The sequence below is a fragment of the Alternaria metachromatica genome (genome assembly GCF_023757995.1).
Source record: "Alternaria metachromatica strain BMP 0045 chromosome Unknown scaffold_3, whole genome shotgun sequence".
NCBI classification, from domain to species: Eukaryota; Fungi; Ascomycota; class Dothideomycetes; order Pleosporales; family Pleosporaceae; genus Alternaria; species Alternaria metachromatica.
Window position 1 is genome coordinate 281,880 of NW_026055494.1, and position 26,430 is coordinate 308,309.

Consider the following 26,430-nt stretch of genomic DNA (forward strand, 5'->3'; position numbering starts at 1 on the left):
CATGCCTACTCAATGCAGCGTATTGACCACGCCCGTATCTTACCTCTTCAGCCCTTCTCTTTGCAAGACTAAGTGCTTCCGCCTTTTACCAGGAAGAAACTACACAGCTGCACTGCAGAATACATGAGTACAACAAACCAAAGTTGAGAACATCCTGAAGCAATGTACACTTCTGGGCTATGTACTAAGATGGGTGTTCCATTTCCCTTCGAAAGCATGCTTCAATGTCTGGCATCCAACTCTTATTGTAGCTGTCGATCGACTGGAGTGAAATAAAGAGCTGCGGACCCGAGTACTGGACAAGTCGTCAATGAAAAAGTGCGGCACCGGACTGGATATCTCTCTCTCGTTATCGCATTGTCCTGGTCTTGATTGGGCTGGCCATTGAAGTTGTACCTGAGTACGCGGGACAGCTGTGATACATCAACACAGACATACTGCATCTTCGCCCTTTAGAAAATACCCGAGATAACCAATGACGGCAAAGGGGCAGTGCAGCCCGCAATGCTTCCCGCTGGGTTACTTCGTGGTAGGCTAGTGCTGCTACGGGGTCCAACTAGTGTTAGAGGGTTGGATACGAGAGGACCCCTGAAAAAAATGGGATAGGTCCCACGAGAGACGCGCAGCTCGCAGCAAGACGGAGGAAGAAAGGATTTCGGCATTGCCGCCGTGCTGCATTGATCTGCGGAAGGATGAATGCAAATCGCTGGGCAGACTTGGGTCGGCACGTTCGGCTGTGCTCTCCCCACATTGAATCTCCACGTGTTTGGCCAGCGGCGATGGAAGTGGCGACGGACGATGCGGCTGCAAAGTCACCGAGAAGCTTTATCGAGACCAAGATTGTCAAAGTGAAGAAGTTGGCAGGCCACGAAGCCCCCCTTGTGTCGCCTACGTGTTCCGCGAGCCTGCATGTGACAGCTGCTAGGACATTCGATGTGACGGGCGCAAGTAACGGCGCAATGGATGGAAATGCAAGCAAGTCATGATAGGCCGAAGTGTAACAGCCGCGCCACAGACTAAGACGATTCAAGGGTCGGGCACTGCTGCACGATGACGATCATGTCCGGATGGTGTTGAGGGCGTAGCATTGAAGGGAACATGACATCACCTAAGCATCTTTGTGAGCCTCTTCAGTGCCGCGAAGCCGCCGCGGATGGCCATGGTTTTATTCTTCACATCCGGCATCTGCCTCTCGACATTACAAGCACCCTCAGGCACACATTAAATCCATCAAATTGATCAGTTTGCGACACAATTGCACTCCGAGCAGTAAGTATTGATTGATCTGCGGCGCCATGTCGGTTCGGGCTCTCGCAATCTGCGCCTCGACCCCTCCGAGGCATCTCACCCCTTAGCGCGACTCCACACGTCATCGCCAGCCACAGCGAACGCGGCTCAGGGTTGTAGTTGTTTGCGAACGTCTTCTTACATATATTCGTCAGGGTCTACCTTACCGTCGCCGCAGCCAATATCCACGACCAGGCAGCTCCCACCATGGCGACCCAGCGCCCAGTCACCCCGTCGGCCTCATACGACCCCGTACCGCACATCGACGACCCGGCCCATCTCAGCCGCGGCTACGGCACCTCCGCTGTGAATGACTTTGGAAACTCACCACTGAGCGCCCCAAATGAGCGCTCGCGCCTGGGGCGGTTCGAGGAGGACTTCGATGCGCGCACACGAGGCTCATCCGTCATCGAGGGTGATATGCACCAGCGCTCCTCCTCGCGCTCCTCCACCTTGAACCAGGGCGCAACCCCTTCGCGAAGTGGCACGCTCAAGAAGAAGAATTCTGTCAAGAGGGCAAGCAGCATGAAGCGTAGTGGAAGCAGGAGATCCATGCATGCGGGCTCGATACGCGGCGTGACCATTGACGATCAGGAGCATGGCTATGACCGCGAGGACAGTGTCTTCTACACTCCTGTACCGACCAAGGGCACCCCCACCGAGATACTGGCGGAACGCTTCCAGAGTATGTTGGGCACGTGACAGATTTGTGAAACATACTGACATCTGACAGCTTGGCGAAAGTTTCTCAAGGACCTCATTACCTACTTCCGCGAGGTCGCATCCTCATACGAGCACCGCGCCAAATCGCTGTTGAAGGTCTCGAATGTCATAAACAACACCAATGCCCCCGCCGCTCTCCTCATAGAAGGAGGACTCAACGACGCTAACCGCATCCTCCGCGATTTCCACAAGCAAGCCATCCTTGAGGCCAACAAAGCACGGGACGTTGAGGCCGACGTCATCAACCAGCTCAGCGGCCTCCGGGCTGATCTTGCGCAGAAGATAAAGGAGATTAAGTCGCTGTCTGGCGACTTCAAGAACAACGTCGAGAAGGAAAAGGAGACTACAAGGAAGTGTGTAACAGCACTCGAGGAGGCGCTGGCTTTGGCCGACTCCGACCCCACGGCAGTCGCAGGCAAGGGAGATCCCTATGTCGTGCGTCTGGGTGTCGAGCGCCAGGTGGAGAGGCAGATTGATGAGGAGAACTACCTCCACAGGGTCAGTTGTTGCACGCGTAAAAGCGACTCAACTAACGTATACAGGCTTACCTCAACCTTGAAAACTCCGGCCGCGAACTCGAGTCGATTGTCGTTGGCGAAGTCCAGAAAGCCTACAACGCTCTTGCTACCATCTTGAAGCGCGATGCCGATGAGCAGTACAACACGGTAGAGCGGTTGCGCAATGGCCCCATCGCCATGCCGCGCGATCTCGAATGGAGCAGGTTTGTGCGAAGCGACCCTCACTTCGTCAACCCAGACATGCCGCTGCGCAGACTGGAGGATATCCAGTACCCTGGCAAGCACCATCCTGCTACCACCGAGGTCAGAGCGGGTATGCTCGAGCGGAAGAGCAAGTATCTTAAGTCCTACACACCAGGATGGTAAGCAACTTAGTCTTGACAACCCTCCCAGTCTAACACTTTCTAGGTACGTCTTGTCGCCAACGCATCTCCACGAGTTCAAATCGGCCGACCGCATCTACACTCAGCCTCCAGTCATGTCCCTATATCTGCCAGACCAGAAGCTTGGTTCTCGCTCTCAGCCCGGAAGTTCCTCTCACAAGTTCGTTATCAAAGGCCGTCAGGCTGGATCCATGCATCGTGGCCATACTTGGGTGTTCCGGGCGGAGACGTACGACACCATGGTCGCATGGTTTGAAGATATCAAGGCCTTGACTGAGAAGAGTGGAGAAGAGCGTAACGCCTTTGTCCGTCGCCATGCAAGCGTCAGGAGTACCAGCGCCGGCAGCGCCCGTTCAGCCAGCTCGGATGGCGGACTAGAGGAAGACGAGGCAGACGCAGTTCCTTTCTCAGCCAACCAGTCCATGAAGGAACAGGCCTACCGCGATCAGTCTGAGCGACCTTCCCGACCTTCTCCAGGTGGGCGATTCCCGTCTGATTTGATGGTCAACCGTAACTTACAAGCGCCTTTATCGCCATCTAGCGGAAGTTCAGAGGTCGGCAATGATCTAAACACCATGTCTGGAGGTCCGACACAGGATGTGCACCCGATGTATCTTGCCCAAACCTCAGCCTACCAGCCCGAACCAGCTCAGCCCGTCCAGCCCGTCCAGTACACCCAACCCGCTCAATACCAACAGCAGGCCAGCTTCGCAAATCCATACACACCAGCCCAGCAGTCATACGCCCCTCAGACTGTCGACAACCCTTCATACGCCCCTGTCTCTCAGGCTTACCCTGTCCAGCCAACTTCGGTCGACCAGTACAACCAGCCATCCCTGGCACATGCTGAGCCTATCCAACGCAAAGATAGTACTCATTACGGCAACTGGTTGGCGCCTGCTGTTGGGGGTGCAGCCACCGGAGCCCTTGCAAACGAAGCATTGCGGAAAAAACAATTGGCGCAACAACACTACGAGGCCCAGCAGCTCAACCAAGAGCAGCAATATCCAGTCGAACAATCTCGCGCGGTAGACTTCCCAGATGCCACCCCTACGCAAGTCCCCGAGCGGCATCCTGACCATATCCTCCCCGACCAAATCGACGACACAGGCTACGTCGCCCCTGCTGTGCAGCCAACCCCTGCTCCGATCGTTGCGCCGGTCTTTGATGGCCACACTCAATCCCAGCATGTAAGTGGGTTGGATACACCAGGAGCTCCTTCGTCTTTTTTAGGCGAGTCTGAGGTAGGGGCACCTGCCTTCGGCGAGACTGTCAACGGCGGCCCCGTCCCAGTGGGCCTCGTGGATACTGCAGAGGAGATGGCGCACCCTGGCATGGGCAAGCGGATGAACACCGACATCAGCGTTAGCGACCTGCATGTCCCGGGCGAATATCCCAAGACAACCGTTGGTGACGCCAGGATTCCTGCTGCAGCCGCCACATCGCAGGAGCCCACGACTTTCCTGAAGTACAACTGATTGTCTCACGGCAACGACTGAACGACCTGGGTTATGGGAGCTCTACGGTAACGACTCGGACGACTGGAGTATGCATTCACGAAAAACAGCTGGGTAGGGGCTAGCTGCGGGCTGGAGTTTTCTGGCAAGGAGCAAGGTTTACATCTGCGTCGCCTTTATGTGAGGATCTCCTTGACGGATCTGTCAACATTTTTTCCTTTACAGTTCTTTCTCTCGTTATAACGTCTGAGCACACGTGCTCAAGCGTCTCATTACCCCCCTTGATACCCGGCGTGATACACCCAATAGTACATAGATGGTAATTTGCTTTAATTGATCGTTACACTTCATTCCCTAGTCTGGTGCACAGGTCATAGAACCTACGCAACATCAACAACGATCTTCCCCCTAACTCTTCCTTCGACCATATACCCCTTGACCTGCTCCCACCCCTCTTTACATCCTTCCTCTGTCAAGATCCCCTTAACGACATCTTGTACTACAACCTTTACCTCGCCCTTCTCAGCCAACTCCCTGACCTGCTCCAGCAACTCACTCTTCTGATACAAGATAACATTTGCATACCTCGGCCCAAAGAAGTACCCCCAAACATGCCTCATCACCTGCGACGGATACGTAAAATACGTCAACGGCCCACCCATCGCCGTCCTCGAAGTCTTATCCCCCACAATAGTAATATACGCGCCCGACGGATGAAGCAACTCATTCCAATGCGCAAACATCTCCGTGCCGCCCACACAGTCAATGTACAAATCGTATTTCGTGCCGCCGGGACGTTTGGAAAGAAGCGAGTTGGGCACGTCTTGGGTGCGGTAATCGATGACTTCGTCTGCGCCTAGGGATTGCACGAAATCGACGTTGGAGCCGGAGCAGATGCCGGTTACGTGGCAGGAATACAGCTTTTTGGCTAGTTGCACGCACCACATTCCTACGCCGCCGCTGGCGCCTGAGACGATGACGCGGCGTTGAGAGGGGGATGGGGAGGCGGATGCGGAGGGGAGCCAGTCGAGGCAGGCGAAGGCTGTTAGGACGACGAGAGGGATGGCGGCGGCTTCGTGGTGAGATAGGGTGGTTGGTTTCTTTGCGATGGGCTCTGAGGTTGGGTTGATGGAGAGGTATTCTGTGAATGTTCCTTCTGCCATCTATCATTTGTCAATCCCAACGTATTTCATCATGAAGCGAAAGCCGTGCCGGGCGAAAGATTGACTTACAGGTCGATTACACAATCCAAAGACTTCATCACCAACCTCCCATTTCCCGCTCTTACTTGCTTCTTCGCCCAGGGCTACGATTTCTCCAGAGTAGTCGCGTCCTATTCCTTTCTCTTTCTTGCCTGCTAGCCAGCCGATCATGGGGTTTCCCCATAGTTGGATGTCGACGGGGTTGATGGCTGCGGCTTTGATTTTCACTAGAACTTCTTGCGGACCTGGCTTCGGTATGGGTGTATGTGTAAGATGTGGTTGGGAAGAAGGTTGCGTGTATGTGAGGGAGGTGTTGGACTCTGGTAGTGAGGAAGCCATAGTGATGTAGCTCTTACTTTCCGTGAGCGGCGGAGCGAGTCGCGTGTTGATGTAGGAGACTAAGGTTCAATCAGAGCGATTGATAGAACACTTGCGGAACCAATGTTTACTTCCGGGTTTCTACTTATGGCAAGACGCGGCCAGGGTTCTATTGACGTCGTATTTCCAATGTTGCTCAGCAAGACCTTGGGTGGGGCTTCGGAGTACACACCGAGGCTGCATATAGCCTATACGAGTCAGGTAGCGGGAGTCGTGGATCATGACCGAATCAGCCCTTTGTCAAGACCAAGGCACAGAATTTGGTTTGCTATTGTATATGAGTCTATCTAAGTCTACAGTTCATAGCATGTGTTCATAGTTTGACTGTACTTCTAGCGCGGATGTTCTCTCCGTACCTGATGAACAAGAATGGTATCGGGATCAGTAACGTAGCGATGAACCCCAGCATAGTGTTGCCCCAACCGTAGCCCATTTGCGCATACATCGTCTGACTACTCAGTGGGATAAATGCTGCTGCAACACTACGCAACACTGTACTCGCTGCCATAGCACTCGCCGCATGGACAGTAAATACGTCGACCAAGTACGTAGTCGCAGGCATGAACGTCATCAGCAGACCAAACCCGATGATGCCTGTTGCAACAATGGGCACCATGAAGTGCGTCTGGTATTGTACACTCCAACCGTAGATGAAGAGACCGCAAGGGATGAAGAAGCCACCGATGCACATCATTTTCAGCCGGTGTTCAGGGCGGAAGTCGCCGCGCGCCATGTGCTTGTGTACCACTTTGTTGCCATAGTGGATGTAAGTGAATTGTCCGATAAGGGAGCCAATACCGAGACCGAGAAACGAGAGACCAGTAATGCCGCCATGCCAGCCATATTGTCCTTTGAACACCGCAGTGAAGGTGGTGAACAGAATGTAAAGATAGGCGTATGTGATCGCAATGTAGAGCGAGATGGCGAAGCAGATAGTTGAGCGGAACAGCATCTTGGCTGGTCGGATGATTGAAAATTTGAAGAGCTGGCGTGGAGTGAGGCCACTGTCCAGCTTAGATCGTAGTTTCGTGTTGCCTGTTTCGGCTTTGAGGCGGTTGACTTTCCGTTGTAGAATGATGATGCCAGATGTCTCGCTCATCAGAATGAGTGACATGATGAAGAATGCCCCGCCCACTATAGCGACGAACCAAAAGTTCCATCGCCAGCCTTTCGCTACAGTCAAAAAGCCACCGATGATTGGACCGACACAAGGCCCTACCGTTGGACCTAAAGATGAGTGTACGAAGTCAGTGTCTGTCTCACATACAGTTCGTACATGGATATTACTAACCCATCATCCAGACGGCCATGGCAGTACCACGCTGCTCTCTTGGGATCAAATCCGCGATAGTTCCTCCACCAAGTACCATGGGCGCTCCTCCAAAGCAGCCCATGAGAAATCGGAACACAACAAACTGCGCCATGTTGTTCGCCACAGCCGCTGCAATTGTGAAGACAATGAACAGAAAATTGCAGCTATGGTACAACGGCAATCGACCATACATCTCCGAAAGCGGTGCGATGATCAATGGCCCAAAAGCGAAGCCCAAAACGTAAACGGACACCATGAAGCCTTCAAGCAGATCGCTTGTTGAATTGAAGTCGCGCATGACCTCCGGCACACCGGGTGCGAATTGCGAACTCGCAAGAGGCGTCAGGAATGTAATCGCCGATATGAGCGCGACCATGCCCCATTTCTTTGAAGCTTTCCAGTTCATTGGGTTCTCTGGGTCGTTAGGACCGTCAAAGTCGACGACATTCGGATCGCGTTCGGGTTCCTCTTCTGCATCGGGTTGGTCTGTACTGGAGATGGAGCCTGTGTCGTTTCCCTTTTCAACATCTCTTTCGCCAGTTGTGTATTCGCCCTTCTTCTCATCTAGCGAGTGCCGTCTTTCCGATGTATGACTAGGCACTTGGTGTATCGAGCCGAGGTTGCTTGGGATATCTGCATCATGGCCTTCTGCTGCGGCGAGGTCGATGATCTCGCTTCTTGTCGGATGGCGATATAGCCCCGGTGGTTCTGGTTGTGGCATCTTGGTGGCTCGTAGAGATTGTATGAGCTCAGAGGGTAACGAATTCGCTATATGTTATGCGTCACCGCTGAGTAGTGCGTCACTCGGTTGTACAAAGCAATTGTAATGTACTTGTCGAAAACAGCGAAGCGAATGCTGTCAAGCTAATAATGTTGGCATGTGGAGATCTCGTCCACATGGGTGTCCGGGGATAACGGGCTGCCTCGAATGGCTTGAATCCGGGGGAGGGTAGAATACAACAGCGCCATGGATGGCAGCTACGGAGGCCAACGTTAAGTAAGAACAAGTAAGATGCAGCTAGCCCTAGTGAGAGGTGTCATCGGTTGCGGCTACCTGCTTGCCGCATGTTCTGTGGCTTGCTCGGTGAAGATCTTTGAGCGTTAATTCCGTTGGGTGCAACGCAGCAAGGGTCCAACACAGGCGCAGCGCTTCGAATTAACTCTATGTCATACCAAGGAAACATGATTCGATTGAATATTGTCCGCTTACTCCACTGCAGTATGACTGTGAACAGTCTCGTTCGTGAGCACAGTAACGGGGCACCAAGACGCGGAAGACTACCGTGAGGCCTAACCGAGATAGTGCGTCATCCCCACTCACAACTTTGCACCTTGCTTCTTGGAGGGTATCACTGAGAAGAACAACAGAGACATCAGAACACGATGTTGTCACAGCAATCATGCGATTATTACTCCAGCTTGAATTCAGCAGTCTCAAATCGATATCTTTGCCAGATTCCGTCCCTCTCCATCTTCCCCGCGTTTGCTTAGCAACAAATTGAATGGCCTCGGCCGAGCCCCATGGCCTAGTGTAGATTGTACGCCACAACTCGGGATGTGATACCCCTCTGGTGGGTCTAGCATCGCCAAGGTCATGCTACTGCCCTTACTGGCGGATTCGTGACCTCAGTCCCTGCTCACTATACGGTGGAGAGCTTGTGCAACGAAGTTCATCATGCACTCGCATTCGTGAAAATTAAACCATTCTGACCAGCTTGTGTGCTGAGAACGTCGTACAAGCGCTGCGCATACAGCGGTTATTGCACTAAGTCTGGTATTGTAGGTGGTGGTGTTTTTCGCGTTGTGGTAGCGTTGATAATCAGATTGTGGTACTGCGTGCGAAGCAGGTGCTGTAAGACCGGGACTCGTGTGCCAGAAGTGCCGTCGTTTGGCAGAGTCTGGTATTCTTCGACCAAAGGCCAATAATGTTCCTTTCATGAAACAAAATACTCCTATGAAGCTTTCACCTCATATCATGGCACCATGCCGATAACAAGGCTGAGGCAAAGGCTCTGTGACTTCGTAGTTGCCGAAAAAGTCAACACTGCTCTTTCTTCTCTCCTCCATTGCATCTTCCAGATCACGGCTGATGCAAATTTCCATGCCTCCACTCTGTTCTGTACCCTTCTTCTCCGTCGACATCTTGTAGCCCACACCCGCCGAAGAGTTCGTCGTTGCCGAAGTCGGGCTGAGGTAGGTAGAAGTAGTCGTCTTCTTCTTCCCAGGTACGTCATTTTCGCCGAGTAAACCAAGCCAGGGCAGCTCTGCGCAGCGCTTGAACACGTCCTCGAGGTCAAAGAGGTCCTGCATGGAAAGACTGTACATTTTTCCGCTCCGGAATTTCCAGAAGAAGAGTACCGATAGCTCGATCGTCTCGATGCATTGGAGTGACAGGGCGATCTTGTCCATGGAGGCAAGGAGATTCTTCGTCATACGTGTCTGGTCTTTCATCATCCGATCCCTCCCTCCGTTTTTCAGCGTCGTGTAGTTCCATTCAACGTAGAAGCGTATATGTGTTACATGCTTCAACATGGGCAGTTGCAGGATGTGCTGCGAGAACTCGAAATAGTCGTTGTTCGTCCGCGTATTCCGTAGTTCAGCATGTAGAGTGATCTTGCTGCGGCGAAAGTAGTTGTGCAGCAGCTCGTCCCGGATTTGTTTGTTGATCAAGAGAAGCTCAGGCCGTAGTCGTGATGCTTTGGCCACGGAGGATCCATATCCAAAGATGTCGTGTCTCCAGGGCTCTCCGTTGGACATCTCAGCACCCCAGAGGCAAGTGTGAAGTTCCGGACGAATCCTTGTGGGATCGGGTAACACATAGTTGAATATTTGGTCGCGGATCTCTCTTGGAAGGGCCAGAAGTGGTGAGCTGAAAGTGCTCGGTGTGAGTTCGAGCAGAATTTCCAGTTCTCGGAAGAGCATGCTTTGACGATGCTTGTAGAGACCATCAGAGCTTCTGTTCGAAGAGACTGAGAGCTTATTGCTCGATCGCTGCTGTATGGTCGCCATGGCGTATGCAGGGTCCGTTAGTTCCAAGTGGAAGGAACGCTGTCGTTTAGTTCCCGAAGATGTGATAGTGGTTGCAGGTTGGTATCCCGGAGTATTAGAAGGTTCAATATACGGGGTTCGCCGCAGGCTTTCCAGAGCTCGAAGACGGGCAATGTCCCTGTGTGAGCATGGGAAGTTGGTCGGCTAGGTACAAAACGTCGCCGCGAGTGATCTTATGGAACGTTTCGAGAGAAAGGAGAGTATCTGCGACGCCATGGCTGTGCAATGCGGCCGAGTCATGTGTGAGTGGTGGCTCGCCTGTGCGCAAGGATCGATTGCGGCACCCGTGCGAGCATTGAAAGTGGGGTGTCTGTATCACGTGTCAAACGGGAACGCGAGATCTGGCCGGCACAGAGTGTTTCAGCTTGGCGCTTCGAACCTCCTGCATTCGCAGCCCTGTGATGCATGAAGACCTCAAACGCTTTGGGATGACATTTTCTGCGTGCCATGGTCGTCCGCGGGCTCCACGGCCATGCTGTTCCGCTCGGCAGGAAAAAGCATGCTCGCGTGTATGGCATTCTGACGGGAATCATGATCGTTCCCAGGTTGTGCGCACTGAATCTGAGGAAACTATTATTATTCCGCCTTATTGCGCGTCATCTATATTTAACAACAAGCGACCGAAATTCGCGTCATCGCGTTGCGCCTTTCGACGTCTAGGGGTATCACAACAAACAAACAAAAAATGCTCAGACGCTACACATGCTTCTCCACCCACTCAGCCGATTCTGAATCAAAGCACTGGCAGTCGGCAATGCTACCACCAGGTCTCCACCCGCTCAACAGAGTCGGGCATCGCCATGCAACATCCATGTCTGAGCACTGAAACAGTACATTCCATATCCTCTCCATTGTGTATCCGAACCAGGGTTGGCTCATCGAATCGGGTCGTTCTTGAAGGTAGGGCTCTTGGTGTGCCCAGCTGTGCTCGTCGACAAAGAGCTGCCACAAGTCGTCGTAGATGGACTTGTCGATACCGCGAATGCGCGCAGCAGTGACAACGAACTGGCCTTTGTAGCTGAGCAGCACGTTCTCACGAGTGGATCCGTCGATTCGGGATTGTACGTCCGCGAACAGCGATGTCTCATCACGCCAGCCGCGCTTGTCCCCACAGTCGTCGCCATTGCATAATATCCCCGCCCACCCAAGGTTGAGGAAGCCTGTCTGGTTCGCCCGGAAATATCGCTCGAAGAATGGGTAGAATTCTCGTGGGTTGTGAACGTCGGCTTGGAGGAAAATCGTTCGTTCCGCAAGGCTGTCCCAGCGGTTGACGATGTGGTTCAGGTAAGTTTCGGCTTCGCGTCCTATGTTTGGTAGCTTGATGACTTCGTGCGCGTTCGTTTCCGCTTTGATCTTTCTCTCGTCTGCTTCGCCATCCTTCAAGTAAATCGTGACAAGAGCCTCTGTCATTTGTGGCATGCTCTCCAACTTCTTGATAAGTGCAGCAACATCCTCAGTGCGCTCTTTGTACATGCTGATCACAACTTCCAAAGGCCCAATGGGTTCGTATTGTAGATCCAGGCGCGGCTCCTCCCGAGGGTATTGTCGTTGTCCAAAGTTCAAGCTCACGAATGCTGTCCACAGCACGATCAAGACCAAGCTGACCAAAGAAGAGCGAGCACTACTGCCCTGCGATCTTGGCCGTGATGCTCGTTGTGCTTTGGTACCAAAATCCTCTTCATCGTCGATCGGTGCATTGGGAGAGCGTGAGACGAGATCGTAGCTTCCGCGCGAGCTGTCCTGACGGTTGGACGGTTTCCAAACCGTGTCGTAGATGTCTTTGCCGCAGGCGCACATGATGGCGAGGAAAAAGCATGATAGTTGGTAAAAGCTAGTGTAGGATCGGCGCGTTGACAGAACGGTGAAAGAGCCGGTGATAGCTGCCATGGCTAGAATTGTCGTGGCGCTGCGGACGCGTTGTGTTGCGGCAAAGCTGCTTCCGGGTAGTTGGCCTCCTGACTGGATATCCATTGGGAAGAGTATCGAGCCTCCACTCAACAATGCCGCTGCTGTTGAAAAGGCATTCAGACCGCGGAGAGGCAGGCTGCTTGTGTCGAATGAGTCCCAGTGCTCGCCTGGGAAGTTGCTGACAAGACAGAACAATGCAAGCAGACCGCCCATAACGACGAGCAACATTGCGTTCATGCTTCGGGTAGCATATTCTCCCGGATAGTGTCTAGCAGCAAGCTTCTTCAATGCACTTGCTGCACCAACGAGAAGCATTGCCAATATCGATGCGATCAAACTTGGTACCATTAGTCGGTATTCCATGAACAGGACACCAGCACAAGCTGTGGCAAGCAAGCTCAAAGACAGGGTTTCTGCGTTTGAGCGAGGTGTGTAGTTGAAGACATAGAGAACAACACCTTCAGCGAAGAAGGCTATGGCCTGATATGGTCAGCGGAAAGCATGTCAAGCTTGCTCTAGATAACATACCGTGATCATACATAGTAGCGGTAGATTCGAAGTATGCAGGACTGCTTGCACTATGCAGAATGCAGATACCGCTTGCAGGAGATTCGAAGCGGCCAATAATAGTCCACCTTGAACTGGTCGCTTCCTACGTTGGTCTTGCTCGCTGGCATGTTGAGCGCTCGGTCTCCATGGATGGAAAAGGAAAGCGACTAGGGCCGTAGCCGCGATCTGGGTAATGTACAGTTGCAAGGGATAGTGCAGATTTCTTTCAATCAACAAATGCCGTGTGGTGAGCAGCGAGGTCGTAGCGCATGCCAGCCAGCCAAGCTGGCGATAGTCCTGGAGTCGGTCGCATACGGTCCGGCGTTGGAAGGGAGACTCCTGGTCTTCATCGATGCGTTCGAGACGGCCACGCGCGGTCATAGTGGCGTTGATTCGAAACCGGGTGTGGTGTGAAGGAAGTGCAGAGGGAGACCGAGTTCGATCGTGATTTGCACCAAAACCTTGCTCGGACGCCTGATCGACGTGCAGGCCATGGGTGGAAGCGAGTCTATAAAGAGTTGTATGCTGCGGGCAAGACGTGTGATAACGGGGGTGTGGGCCAGCTTAAACGGGCCTGGTGGACCTGAGTAAAAGGTAGAAGGCTGTGGAGTACCGACAGGCAGGGACAGTAAGGTTAGTCTGCGGTCATGGCCTGACAAGATCAACGTTAAAAGTCTTTCAGAGACAAAAGGATCCTTTTCATGTCAGAATTGGCATCGACAACAGGCCCAGGTCCAGACCCGAGCAGCGGTTGGAACGCTTGTATGTATTTCAGCCACATGGGCTCACCGACGCATCAATTTCAGAATGCGCATCTAGTCACAGTGGGGGGATGGAGAGGCGCAGCCTGTACAGTACACGCATCGCGCGCCATGAGGCATACCGCCCTTGTCGACGGGTGCGTGACAGCTTTAGGCCCCCGTGTGCCAAGGGGAGGCCTTATGTAGATCGTCTCATCCCCTGTAAACTCCATGGTAAATTTCTTAGAGGGATTTGACAGCAGTTGACTTTGACGTACGCCATACAGTTCTCAGATTCCGCTCTATTTGACTCTTGATCTTGATATATTGCTTCCGTTCATGTCGTGTCAATTGCATCTCAAGAGCCCTGAGAAAAGGGGCGCTGTGGATGAGACCCGCTTGGGGCCAAGCCGGGATGGGGCGAGCGAGAAAACGTCAGCCTTGGTCCAATCAGCCTCAGCATGGCTAATTGCGAAACTCGGGTCCGCCTAGTATGGAACATTGGGGCTTGAGCTTGGTGGAAACGCGTGCGACGGCGTGGCATTGTGAGAGGAAGACGAGAGGTTTCCAGGGTCTATCGTGGGGAAAGACAAGACGTTGCTCAAGTTCCACGAGGCGTGTCGTCGCACCTGCCATGCGACGAATTGGTACCTGGGTAACCACCAGCAACCCAGACTCAGCCTCGCGCTTTGTGTTGAGCAGTCCCACATGCGCATTTTACTTTGCTAAACACTTCGAGCTGCAAAGCCGTGTTACGAGCCTCGCCTGCAATCCTTCTGTCGTATCCTCCTTCCTTTAGCGGAGCAGGGAGAGGGGCCTGCTAGGTCTCGCCAAGACGGGTGCTTTCCGATGTATTGGGGTCTAGAAAGCCCTCCCCAGCAGCCGCAATTCGACATCTCAAAATTCGAGATGCGATTTTATCGAGAGAGCATGCCCTGCAAGGATGCGGATTTCCCCAGAAGCGTGTCCTGCGCAATCACCGCACCGCAGTGTCGCCGAGAGCAACGTCGCCGACCACAAGTCGACCACGTCCACTACTTTGCTGATGCACTCCACGATCTCATCAGCACGACCCGACTCCAAGGTTACCAACTCTTCGCATGACTCTTTCCGCATCAGCGACAACACCAGTTTCATCGTCAGAGAACCCTACAGATTCTGAGCCCAGTTTCAGAATCAGACCTCGGGATCACGTGTTTTCTTGTCGACCCAAGGCGAGACCTCTGGAAATGCGATTGGTTCATCAACATAGTGGAGAGAACTTCCTGAAGTGGGACGATCACTGTTGATGTGTTTACATTAGGATTAACTATGGAAGCTGCTAAGGTCTCATGATAGCCTTCCGGTTGCTTATGTATTCGTTATTCTAGTTTCCGATGATGCCCTCTACCATGTCCATGACACCGGAGAGTACGCTCTGGATAACAGGGTACTTTGGTAGATATGGGTTGTATACCTTTTGACATCTGCCATTGTAATCGGCTGTGTTGCCAATTTCAACAGTAAGCTCGTCCCCAGGCACACCAAGCTTTGCAATCGGGCCGCTGCGAGGAGTGGCCTTTTCCCATCCAGGACCAGCGGCGGGGTTCTTGATGAACTCGACGAACCAGTCGTTCTGGAAGTCAGCAAGCGCCTGTTCCTCGGCAGTCACTCCCTCAACACCAGCAAAGGCACCGTTGCCTCCGAAGAAGAAGGGAATCTCAGCGCCGTGTGTTGGGTAGTCGACAGGCAGAGGCAGGAGGTTGGAGTAGTTGCCGAGGAAGCGGTATGACCAAGTGTCTTGGGTCTCGCTGCGCAAGTCGATGAAGTGGTCGACAGGGCAGAAGAAGCGTGCATCACCGTACTGGGCGCCGCTCATTTCCGAGACACTGGAGTAGTCGGCGATGTCGTACGCGGCCTCGATGATGTTGTTTGGGATCTCGGCGACGTCAGCATCGAAGGTCTTGAGCCACGCCGAAAAGTCTGTGTTCTCGCTGCCATACACCAGACCAAAAAGGGCGCCCTCTTTGTCGGAGTTACCCGTCAGGAGGGGTACATGGGAAGCGTAGTTGCCGGCAGCGAACCGCGCAGCATAGTCTTGGTAGCGTGTCTTCTCGTCTACGACAGGCGTGAAGTACGTGTTCAAGGTGGCATTGAAGGCCTCGGTTTGGAAGGCGTACATGTCCACCTTGCGCAGGCACTCGAGCTGTCCTGCACCAGTTGCGCAGCCAACCTCTTTGGCAACGAGGTCGAGCGCTTGGTTGGTAGGGCCGACGGCAGGACCAGACTTTGCGTTGGCAGCCATCTGAACGGCCCCGACGAGTGGTGTGTTGGGGTGGTTCCAGAGGTAGTGGTCAACCTGAACAGAGCCAGATGAATGACCTCCGAACACGACACGGTTGGGATCACCGCCAAACTGGGCAATGTTGTCGAAGACCCATTGCAAAGCCTTGTCGACATCGAGGATGCCAAAGTTCTGCGACTCCTCTCCATCGACAAGCTCGGCAGAGTTGGGGTATGCCCAAAGACTTTCACGAGTATTGAAGCTAACGAAGACAACTCCCTTGCGAGCGAAATTCTCTCCGACATAGGCTGGATTGCTGCTTGAGCCCGTCACCATCGCGCCGCCGTACCTGGATTTCCCGGGTCAGTATATGCTCCACACACAGTTCGTACAGGGAAATCACGTACATGTAGACGAATACCGGAAGACCACCGGGTGCGTCTAAGCCTGGTGGAGAACCCGGTGGACCTGGTGGGCCTGACGGAGGGCCTGGTGGATGGTGAGGTCCATTCGGTTTATGAGGCATCGGCGGCGCCCGTGGCAGCTTACTGTTCGAAGATGGCGCCCAGATGTTGAGGTTCAAGCAATCTTCATCTTGCTGGGAGTATGTTGTACCGGTAATGGCCTGTGGACATGTCGCACCATACTTTGTGGCATCGAGCACTTCGCCCTTCTTCAGCTTCTTGACGTCCTTGGGAGCCTTCCATCTACGCAATGATCAGTAAACCGGAGGCGATGCAGGACCGCCATTACATACCGGTTCTGTCCCCCAGTTGTCTGCGCAAATGGAATGCCGAGGAAAACAGAGTTTCCATAATCATCAGTGAAACCCTTCACAGTTCCCTGATCGAGGGCCGCCGTTCCATCCGCGACGGTTGCTCTTGAAGGTTTCGGAGGTAGCGGCGTGGCAGCCACCTGTCCGAGGAAAACGCCTAGCGAGAGGCTTTGCAAGCCAATCAGAGCCGAGGGAACCTTCATGACGCAGGACAGGGAAACACGATGTTGGGTAAGAGATAGAGTTTGGCGGGAGGCTGTAGATCGTGTTTGGGCTTACACATGGCTATATAGGGCACCACTTTGGCGGGCTGCCACCAGCTGGAACGAGTTCTCGCCGCCAACAGCACAGCAACACCATGTAACGTCCAACTGCCGAAGATTGCCCGGCGTGGAGCCTGAAGGAGCCGCGAGGGAAAATAGGGCATTTTCATCTCCGTCTCTGCAGATTCCGCAGGATCCGAGGTCCGATCAGATTCAGGGACCGCAAAATTGGAAAGCTAAGCGAGTCGAACCAATCGCAGCTACCGTGCAGCATCCATGCTAGAAGCCCGGCTGAGACACCAAAAGCGCTAGAAGGTGACGGTACCAAGGTAGAACCTGTCGGCCTCGTGCGCCATGTGTCTAGTTCTCGCCTTCCAGACCGGCGCTCCCTGTCGTTCATCGCCATGCGAGCTAGGATGCTTGCATCCTCATCGGACCGAACCATGGAACCTCGATACGGATCTGAGCACAACCCTTCTCACCCTCGCACCCATGACCCCGAAGCCAACGACGATTTTTTGCCATCCATTACTCGGTAGTCTCTTCACATGCGAGCAGTGGCGTATGGTTTCCCACTGCCCCGTCCGGCGGACACGATGCTATACATGTAGTTTTGTCGTCTCGAGTCAGATTCTTCCAACCAGCGTAGCTGAACCTGCTCTAACGCATGAAAACGTTGCCACTCAGTAGCGGCCGTAGAAGGGTTTCGCAGCTCAATTTTGGCTACCGACTCTAGCGGCCGAGACCTCTCAGATGCTTGCCAGCTTACGGTTGGTTGGGCTTTGGGAGGTCCCCTGATGCTATCATGCCACAACGCTACGGGACGGCATACTAGTTGCACAACCCGCAACATCCTGTAAAGTTACTTTAGGGGGTCGTTTGCCCGTGGAGTAGAGAAAAATGGTACTTGTTGCGGCAGCCCCGCTGTCAATCGACGTTCTACTCACCCTCGTCACACTCTCCACACACTGTTCTTGGATCTCCAACTAGAGTGGAGCGAGCAGGCTCGAACTCCTCACGGCCTTTTTCTCGGTGACGGCCATATAAGCAAAGCAGCATGGTCGACAGTGAGCTCGGGCAGGTGGTAAGTCCTCCCCTTCCTGCATGCATCGTATACTATGTGCAGTGCTGATTCAGTTGACAGGTGTCATGGTATATCTGCACCGTAGCCACGGTGCCTTTTGTCGCGCTACGCATGTATGCGCGATGGTCGAGACTGGGCAACCTAGGAATCGACGACTACCTCATCCTACTCTCTCTGACATGTCTGATCGGGGACCTCATCATCCAGCAGCACATGTGGAACCTAGGGCTGGGCGACATGGCGTCAATCACCCCGGAAAACTTCAAGGGCATAATGCAGATGATCATCCCCGGATCCACACTCTACGTTTCCTCATTATGGGCGATCAAGTTCGCCCTGGTCTTCTTTTACAAGAGCCTGGCTGCTCCCGGCTCGCGTCTGGTCCTTGTGTATAACTTCACGCTTGCCGGATTAGCTGTCACCTACCTCGTCATCTTTTTCGACATCATCTTTCAGTGCTTCCCCCACGACAAGCGATGGTCGAATAACCCAGCCTGTGAGCAAAAGCAAACCCTGACCCACATGCATGCGAACGGTGGAGACTGACCATGCGCAGATCAATGCAGTCCCAAAGCCGCCGAGATCAACTACTGGATCACCATTTGCTTCAACATCGCAACCGACGTGTTCATCATCTGCCTACCCATCACCATGGTCTCCCGGCTACAGATGAAGCTGAAGCAAAAGCTCGGTGTAGCCGGAATCTTCGCCTTGGGTTTCTTCGTGGTTATTGCCAGCAGTACGTTCCCATCAGATTCGAGATGAACTGGAATCAGACTAACATATCGCCAGTCGTCCGAGCCTACTACTCGCACAGGAACGAAACGATGCTAACATGCACCGTCTCCATGATCGAAACCGCCATCGCCATAATCGCCACCTGTCTCCCCGCGCTCCGCTCCATGATCCTCGGCACAAACAACACCACCAAAGACTCCGCCAACAGCTACGGCCGCCACTACGAACTCTCGTCCGCGCGACGAAAAGCAAGCGGAAACCGTCTGACTGCTTCGAACCAGATCTCCGGCGGTCTGCACTCCACGCACGATACGCGGAACCGAGCAAACGGATCAGAAGACTCGCTCTTCACAGATCCGCCATCGGATCAAATAGGCGGCGTTGAGCAGTTTGTGAGCGGGAAGGGGATAACGGTTAATACCCAGATCGAAACCATGTTTGAGGATTCCAGCTCAAGGAGCAATATTTCTTCGAGTTCGACAAAGGCGAAATCGCCGTTCAATTAGTACATGAAGTAAAAAATAATAAAGTCGAATGGTAGCTTTGGAGGCAGCGATACCTTAATATATTTACCTCACGAAACGCTGAATCATGAACGATAGCAGATATATTGCATGAGTGGGGTGGCTGCTCCAAGAGGATGTGATGAGCGGTGTAAAGCCACCGGATGTACCTGTTTGCGGTGAAAATAGGTGCTGCTCAGATCGCTTTTTGCCCTACGAAGTGTGCGTTGAAACGGCGCGTTTGTGTGTGTGCGGCGGTATTGGACGCGGCAAAGTTTCCCGAGTGGAGAGGCTGTGATAGCATGAATCGGGCGGTCGGCCTGATTGGGGATGGGGATGATGAACACCAATGCGTTCGAAGAAAGTCAGCGTCATTGAGTGAGGCTGGTCAGATGTGTGTGTGTGTAAGAAAACTTGTAATGTATTGAGAAAGTGACAATGTGGAAGCCGGTATGCCAGATAATCCTAAGATAAAGAGGGCTTCTCAACTTGCCCTCACAAACGCCGGGGTGCCCTCTAAACGCCAATCATGCAGCTCATGGGCCTGTAACATGCCCGAGCAGAGATACTGTACACCAAACTGCCGGAACTCCACCTTCTTCCAAGGAAGCTCTTAGACCTCTAGTCCGCCAACCATATAGAATAGCAAATAGGCCTCTGCAGCAAGCACCTCTGCCTCACTGACCAGCACTACCTTGCTATCGTCGAACATGAACCAGTCGTTGCCTTCCCTGCTGTAACTGACGTAGTGTCCAGAGTCGATTTTGCCCTTGTGCACGATGACACTGCTCAGTTCATATACGAGGGCGTTCGCCGGGCTGTTGACGTTGTGGTTCGAGAGCGGTGCGCCGGAGGTCTTCACGGCGCGCATGGCGGCTTTATGGGAGGTCGTGTAGGGATATATGTCTAGTTTGACAGGGAAGCGAACGGGGGTTTCGATCTTGGAGGACGTAGATTTTGTGTGCTCGAAGCGCTGGGTAATTGTCAGTATAGGGACGCTGCGGGCGGCTCTTGGTACTTACCTTGAGGTGAATGGAGAGTACCGGCGGTAACCGCTTGATGCTCAGCTGCTTGGTCGCATTCTGCGGACTGTCGCAATTTCGACATGTGTACTCTGCTGAGCCCAGCTTCTCCTTCACCGTGAAGCGTTCGAGACAGTCCCTCAAATCCAAAGGTGTCTCTTCACCCTTTTCTTCCTTGATCTTCCGTTTCTTGCCTTGTATCCGTACGTCCAAACTAAGGTCCATATACGGGTCTTGCGCCGTGGTCACATTGCGACAATTGTCGCATGTCACCGTACTTGAGAGCTTCCCGCAGAAGGCCTGATGTACCACGCACTTGCAATCCTCCGAGTCGTCTGTCGATCCGCCGTTCGCCTGGTGCAGCGTGTTGAGTATGAACTGCATGTACTCGTGCGCATCCTGCTGCTGGTATCCTGCGAGAGCTTCCCCCGCCAGCCAGCTGCCCATGAGCATGCTGACGGCGCCAAAGCCCTCTGTCTTCTCAGCTGAGTGGAATTCGACAAACATCTCGTCCAGCGCACAGCTCACACATGAGTCCCTCTCGCACTCTGTCTGCTTATGACCTTCGGAAAGATAGAAGTTCCGTATGAATGGATTGTGGACGAGGGTTTGTAGGATGACGCTCATGAAGCACGTCTGGCCCATATTATAGAGCCCGCGCAGACCTATCGCGCGGCAGGGGAGGAAGGTCGAGTTGCTGATTACGAGCTTGTGGTCTTCGGTCGTGGTGTTGTCTTCGTACTTTCGCTTCTTGCCTGTATTGCAGTCAGCCAATCTGATGTCTTGGAGCACGAGTATGCCGCCACACACCCTTCTGTACTCTCAGCACGTCCAACGTCTCGTCGTAGATGAAGTCCTGGCAATTGCCACAGTATATGTTGCCGTCTCGTGACTCCACAGCTGCTTCCTGTTAGCTCCTTGTATTCCTATGGCATTGTCTAACCCACAGAAACAGTGCGACTTGGTCTCGAAGTGCAAATCGCGATCCACCTCAGTCATGATGCTCGGGCACTGCAGGCACAGGTACAGCGGCCTCAGGGATACCACATTGCGCGCATCCGCCGGCGCAGTGTACGTCTGCGCTATTATGCTCGGCTTCTCGTGGATGTTCTGGAGGATGGCTCGGTAGTGCTGGAGCGTCTGCTTGCGCGCCTTCTCGAACATCTCGCCCATGTGCTCTGCCATGCGTTAGTAGCCTTCTCTGACACTCTGGATGACGGAGCGCTTACCGCATCCATACGCGATATGCGCCATCTGGCTGCTCGGCACAATGTTGCCCTTTGCATTCTTAACAATCTTGGGCGACGCCAGCGCCGACGCCTTGGGGGCCACTGCGATCGTGTCCATGGTGCCGGAGGTTTCGAGCCTTGGTATAATAGACGTGCTCGCGCTCTACATAGTGCAGGATTAGAAGATTATCGGAAGCGCTCGCCGGCAGCACGGGCGCAACACTCTGGTGGCAGCGGCGCTCACGATGCGCGGCTTGGGGAGTTATTTCTGGGGTTGAAGCGGACCTGCATGAAACCAATCAGCAGTGCGCCGCTAGCGGATCTCCCGCCCACGCATCGTGCCGAGCCCGATGAGAAGACATCACCATCACACTGCAACTTTGATGTAATCCTCCCAAGTCCTACTTCTTGTATTCAACCCGTGTATGCTTCGATTATGATTACAGGCCTACCCTCTACAGTATACCTCGCGATTTCAAAACTTACTCACTCCTCCCTTTTTCGTTATTTCCTCCGCTTCAGGGCCTTTCCCTTGCTCTTTGGGGTCTGCATCTTCAACTTGTAGAACAAGAAAAAGCTTAGTCAAGGTTGATGACAGCGAAAGTGGAGGCGCAGGCGGAGGAGGTGTGAAGGGCAGAGAGGGTCGCAATAGCGGGAGTGGGGGTGTAAGAGGGCGCACGGGAGCGACAAACTTGGGCGGGGAAGGAACGTTGTCTATATTCTCGTTGGCGAACTTAGGGAGCTTCAGCGGGATGCGGCTGCTCGCGCAGGTCAGACACATTTCGATTCTACACGCAAATAAGTTTCACTATACCTACCTATTGCGCTCCAAAATGACACGAACTGGCTGATAATTACTTCATCTCAAAGGTACCTACGTATTACGGTGAGATGTTGATGCAGAGCAGAGCAACAGAGCGCGGTCAGGGAACTGTTGCCCAGGTATGCGAAGTTGTATTGAGCTCTATGGAAAAGAAAGAAGATCCCGCTCAAGGTTGTATGCGCGTAACACGACTGCACTGTTATATGAAGAGAAATGTGACTGGTAAGTGCATCACGTGGGAGAAATCCTTACCAACAAGCTGCCGTCTGAACACTTCGACGCGTCTCTCTAGACCCTGCTCTACGTTTTCCGCGACATAAGAGAACACCGAATCACAAAGTGCAGCAACACGAGATGGCGATTGTTCTGATGAAGTGCTTCAAGTGAGGGCGCCGAAATTGTAGTTTGCAGAATACACGTGCCAAAATACAGCCAATGTGCTATGCTACAAGAATACGTAGGCGCCAGACAGCTGTATCAACAGACCGCAGCCGGATTTTCTGCTACCTCTTTACCTCTCTCTAAATGCTGCCGCGTGACACACCTTATGGATCAAACAACCTTAGTTGATAGTAGAGGCACTTGGGAATAGATACTCGTCGCAGTCCTAGGTACAACGTATGTAGCTTACTGTAGGCTCTTCGGCATTCTGCCATGCTTTCGCCGTTTTGGAGCCTCACCTTCACTCTTCTTTTGCGCTTCTCTCTTCATCTGCAACCTGTTCTACTCCATGATGATTCTCTTTCTAGTAGCCTTGCACGCTTTTGTTCGATAGCCAAATATTTGATAGCGGATGTTGTTTTGTTTGAGATAGTCGACGTACGTGGCAACACCTGCGGACCCGACGAGGAGAGCCAGTTTGGAATGCGATGACTCAATGAGCTGACGAACCACGAGTCTCCAATACATGCCGAGATTGGTCGGAACCTGGTCGACGATATTCCCGAGACCGAGTGCAATGTTGCGGTCAACTCGCCTGGGGAACACGTCCAAGTGGAGGGCGCCGTGGTTTCTGATCGAGGATACATTGTGGCCAAGCTTGGCGTAGAGCATAAACATGGACTCGTTTGAAATGTCTAGGGTGGTACCATACGATCGATGAACTGTGCTATCCTCCTTGGCAGTGGGGTATGAGCTGACAATGAGAAGGGTATCGCGGAGGCTTCCAGTAGGTTTAACTGCGTGAGCGTAATTAGCTTGGAGGCTCCTCAACGTACTTCACGTTGACAACTTACCCAAATTGCTCTCGCTCATGTCAATCCAATTGTCCATTGTGTCCGGGAGCTCAATAGCATGTTCGCCTTCCACTGCCTGTCCCCATGCGAAGTCCATGTCCGGATACGTAAGCGGCCAGGTGGACGGATCTCGCTCTCGGCGGGGTATAACGAAAGGCGGCGATGTGCATGCGTGGTCATAGACGGTCGCAAGGAACTCTTGAACTCCTGGTAAAGTTAGTACATATGCGCCTTACGTGCTGTAGAGTAGAGCTTACCATCTTCTTGGAGGTCTGGCAACAATCGTTCTACCAAACTGCGGATTTCGTCGGCGGTTAGCTCACTGAACAGGTCGTTATCTGTTAGGGAGCATCGGTCAACGATGTCAGGTACTGTGCATTCGTCAATGATGCTAGTTGTGGGATCCGCGTCGTCAAGTATCTGCTCTGTCGCTCCGGTGTTGTTGGTGAATACCGTAAACGCAGGGGGTCGTTTTGCTTTCGTTGTTGATGATCGAGTCCGCGCTGTCTGGTGTCCTGGTGGCGGTTCAGGTAGTTGGGACGGTGATGCCGACAGTGCTCCAGTCAAAGGCGCGTTGCGAGCTCTTGAGGCTGCTGCCGACAGTACTGTCTTCTTGGGTCTCTTCGCAGGTGGGGAGTTTTCCTTGTTGGATGAGCGCGGTGGCGGCATGGTAATTGAGGTCTTGGGGAATGCAATGCGTTTACTGGCACACGTAGAGGACAGATTGGAAACGTAAAGGACAGATTGAAAACGTAAAGGACAGATTGAAAACGTAAAGGACAGATTGAAAACGTAAAGGACAGATTGAAAACGTAAAGGACAGATTGAAAACGCGTAAAGTACGAGAGATTTGAATATTAGATACCCCGAGTGCTGTGTGCCAGAAGCGAGTACAATGAGGCAGTCGCGAGAGGCATGAGGCAGTTGCGAGAGAACACACATCCAGCGCATCATGGCCAACCATCTTCCCCGCGTCTCCTGGGTGAGTGGCATGAGGCAGTCGCGAGAGGACCCACACCCAGCGCATTATCAATAGCCAACTATCCTCCCCGCGTCTTCTTAGTAAGTAGCATAAGACAGTCGCGACATAACTCTAATCCAGCGCATCAGGGGTTAGGTATCTTCTCTAGGATACTTTTAATAAGTGGCATAGAGTAGTTATAATAGAACCTTTATCCGGCTCGTTGGGGGTTAGCTATCTTCCCCAGGATCCTCTCATTCAGTGGCATGAGGCGGGGACTACAGAATTTTAGATCTGAAAGTTATCCGATTGTCTAGATGATCACACACTAGCCCTACTTGTTGTGAACATGCCTGAATCTCATCTAGTTAGCATAGTAGCTACACACATCCCGCTCTACCTAGATAATCTTGAATAATTTATTGTACTTTATTAATACCAGCATACGACACTGTGCCAGAGTGGTTTAATGAGTGTGATTTGAAAGAGCTTATCTCCATCAGATCCTGGTATCAGATTCTGGCCGAGGCATCGAGCCATGATGTCAATGTGCATGACCCCATGCGATCGTAGGTCGGCCACGTGGTATCTGAATTTAGCGTATAGCATCCACATACAGACGTTGCTCATGTCGTCCACGGTACTATAGTAGTTATGAACACTACCTTCCTCCGATGCTGTTGGGTAGCTGTTGGGTAGCTGGAGATTAGCAGTAGGGTGTTGGTGAACGAGCCGATTGGCTTTACGAGACCGTGTTCCGACATGTTGAGCCACTTTGGTAACAGCCTTGGGTCGCCGAGGTCTAGAGCCTGCCCGCCGTCGACTGAGTGCTTCCATAGTAAATCGAAGTTAGGGTTGATTAATGACTAGGTTGTGGGGTGTTAAGAGCGCGCCGGGATCCTAAATAGAGGGGACTTCTTAAGATAGCCTGCGATAGTTCTGTAGAAGTTTCTTATCTTTCTTAATAACAGCGCAGGTAAGACTTTTTCCACTATAGATGTAACCTCGGCGGCGGTAACATCAACATTAAAGAGATCTTGGTCGCGTAGCGGTATCTCGAGGGAGTACTGTGTCTCCTTCATGTCATCATCGTCCGCATGGTGGATATCGGCATCGTCGTCGGTCTGGTCAGCATCGTCAGACTGGCTGGCCTCGTCAGACTGGTTGACCTCGTCTTCGGACTGGCTGGCCTCGTCAGACTGGTCGGCATCGCATTCGAACTGGTTGGCCTCGTCCTCGTTGTCTTCGTCGGGCTGGTCGGCCTCTTCCTCGTTGTCTTCGTCAGACTGGTCGGCATCGTCCTCGTTGTCTTCGTCGAGCTGGTCGGCCTCGTCCTCAGGTTGGCTGGCCTCATCCTCGTTGTCGTCTGAACTCAGGAACATATCCTCTTCGTCGCCCTCGGGATCGCTGTAGTTCTCTGACTCAAGAACACTACCTGTGTCATCGTCTGTTGCTCCTGCTATGTAGGACTCGTGCAGGCTAGCATCATCTTCATCTTCGTGTCGACTGGTTGACCCTGCATGTAGTCGCTTTTTTTGGCGCTTCTCGTAAGCCTGGTGTCCTGTGCGGGGGGCCGCGCCGCATCCGTGTCGTCGTCGTCTTCTCGTCGCCGTTTCCGCTGAGTCTTGATGGGCTTGGGTGGTTGGGCGGGGGCGGCTTCCTTGCTCTTTGGTGTAGTCTTGCTAAGACTGGGCCGGGTGTTGCGCGAGACGTAGTTGTCTAGACTCTTTTGTTTGTATGGGTCATGTTGGATCTTTCTTTTGCCCATAGTAGACACCCTTAACCTGGCAAAGCAGGGGGGTGCAGCGGCGCGTGGACCTTTGACAATCTGAGTGTCGACAGTACGCAGCCACACTGAGGTGACGCTGCAAGTGAGGGGGTAAAGCAGGGAAATGTAGCGGCGCATGAACGTTTGGCAGCCTGAGCGTTGATAGTACACAGCAACACCGAGCTGATGCTACCAGTGAGGGGTGTTAAAGCAGGGAAATGTAGCGGTGCGAGGACGTTCGACAGAGATAGGGACGGACGA

The 26,430-nt window shown here is 53.0% G+C and overlaps 10 protein-coding genes across 10 annotated transcripts; 2 read left to right on the forward strand and 8 right to left on the reverse strand.

The window, feature by feature from the left end:
- Positions 1-1,494: 1,494 nt before the first annotated feature.
- Positions 1,495-4,389, forward strand: J4E83_001738 (uncharacterized protein; the record flags this gene model as incomplete). The annotated part of the gene is made up of 4 exons (XM_049328692.1): positions 1,495-1,972; positions 2,021-2,508; positions 2,553-2,890; positions 2,937-4,389. 4 exons carry the CDS (start codon positions 1,495-1,497, stop codon positions 4,387-4,389), a joined length of 2,757 nt encoding a protein of 918 aa, XP_049191664.1.
- A 359-nt stretch (positions 4,390-4,748) lies between these two features.
- J4E83_001739 (uncharacterized protein) lies at positions 4,749-5,909 on the reverse strand (the record flags this gene model as incomplete). The annotated part of the gene is made up of 2 exons (XM_049328693.1): positions 4,749-5,531; positions 5,601-5,909. The coding sequence occupies 2 exons, from the start codon at positions 5,907-5,909 to the stop codon at positions 4,749-4,751; spliced, it is 1,092 nt and encodes a 363-aa protein (XP_049191665.1).
- Positions 5,910-6,261: 352 nt separating this feature from the next.
- On the reverse strand, positions 6,262-7,981 carry J4E83_001740 (uncharacterized protein; the record flags this gene model as incomplete). The annotated part of the gene is made up of 2 exons (XM_049328694.1): positions 6,262-7,175; positions 7,240-7,981. The coding sequence occupies 2 exons, from the start codon at positions 7,979-7,981 to the stop codon at positions 6,262-6,264; spliced, it is 1,656 nt and encodes a 551-aa protein (XP_049191666.1).
- Positions 7,982-9,228: 1,247 nt separating this feature from the next.
- On the reverse strand, positions 9,229-10,269 carry J4E83_001741 (uncharacterized protein; the record flags this gene model as incomplete). Its single annotated transcript, XM_049328695.1, has 1 exon — positions 9,229-10,269. The coding sequence occupies one exon, from the start codon at positions 10,267-10,269 to the stop codon at positions 9,229-9,231; it is 1,041 nt and encodes a 346-aa protein (XP_049191667.1).
- Positions 10,270-11,004: 735 nt separating this feature from the next.
- J4E83_001742 (uncharacterized protein) lies at positions 11,005-12,753 on the reverse strand (the record flags this gene model as incomplete). Its single annotated transcript, XM_049328696.1, has 2 exons — positions 11,005-12,696; positions 12,745-12,753. The coding sequence occupies 2 exons, from the start codon at positions 12,751-12,753 to the stop codon at positions 11,005-11,007; spliced, it is 1,701 nt and encodes a 566-aa protein (XP_049191668.1).
- Positions 12,754-14,871: 2,118 nt separating this feature from the next.
- Positions 14,872-16,746, reverse strand: J4E83_001743 (uncharacterized protein; the record flags this gene model as incomplete). Its single annotated transcript, XM_049328697.1, has 3 exons — positions 14,872-16,117; positions 16,176-16,475; positions 16,526-16,746. 3 exons carry the CDS (start codon positions 16,744-16,746, stop codon positions 14,872-14,874), a joined length of 1,767 nt encoding a protein of 588 aa, XP_049191669.1.
- Positions 16,747-17,863: 1,117 nt separating this feature from the next.
- Positions 17,864-19,134, forward strand: J4E83_001744 (uncharacterized protein; the record flags this gene model as incomplete). The annotated part of the gene is made up of 4 exons (XM_049328698.1): positions 17,864-17,890; positions 17,951-18,386; positions 18,447-18,629; positions 18,683-19,134. 4 exons carry the CDS (start codon positions 17,864-17,866, stop codon positions 19,132-19,134), a joined length of 1,098 nt encoding a protein of 365 aa, XP_049191670.1.
- Positions 19,135-19,744: 610 nt separating this feature from the next.
- J4E83_001745 (uncharacterized protein) lies at positions 19,745-21,500 on the reverse strand (the record flags this gene model as incomplete). Its single annotated transcript, XM_049328699.1, has 5 exons — positions 19,745-20,104; positions 20,154-20,908; positions 20,964-21,053; positions 21,101-21,331; positions 21,383-21,500. 5 exons carry the CDS (start codon positions 21,498-21,500, stop codon positions 19,745-19,747), a joined length of 1,554 nt encoding a protein of 517 aa, XP_049191671.1.
- A 1,428-nt stretch (positions 21,501-22,928) lies between these two features.
- Positions 22,929-24,109, reverse strand: J4E83_001746 (uncharacterized protein; the record flags this gene model as incomplete). Its single annotated transcript, XM_049328700.1, has 3 exons — positions 22,929-23,383; positions 23,441-23,647; positions 23,698-24,109. 3 exons carry the CDS (start codon positions 24,107-24,109, stop codon positions 22,929-22,931), a joined length of 1,074 nt encoding a protein of 357 aa, XP_049191672.1.
- Positions 24,110-25,282: 1,173 nt separating this feature from the next.
- Positions 25,283-26,169, reverse strand: J4E83_001747 (uncharacterized protein; the record flags this gene model as incomplete). The annotated part of the gene is given in 2 exon segments (XM_049328701.1): positions 25,283-25,860; positions 25,872-26,169. The coding sequence occupies 2 exon segments, from the start codon at positions 26,167-26,169 to the stop codon at positions 25,283-25,285; spliced, it is 876 nt and encodes a 291-aa protein (XP_049191673.1).
- Between the last annotated feature and the right edge of the window lie 261 nt (positions 26,170-26,430).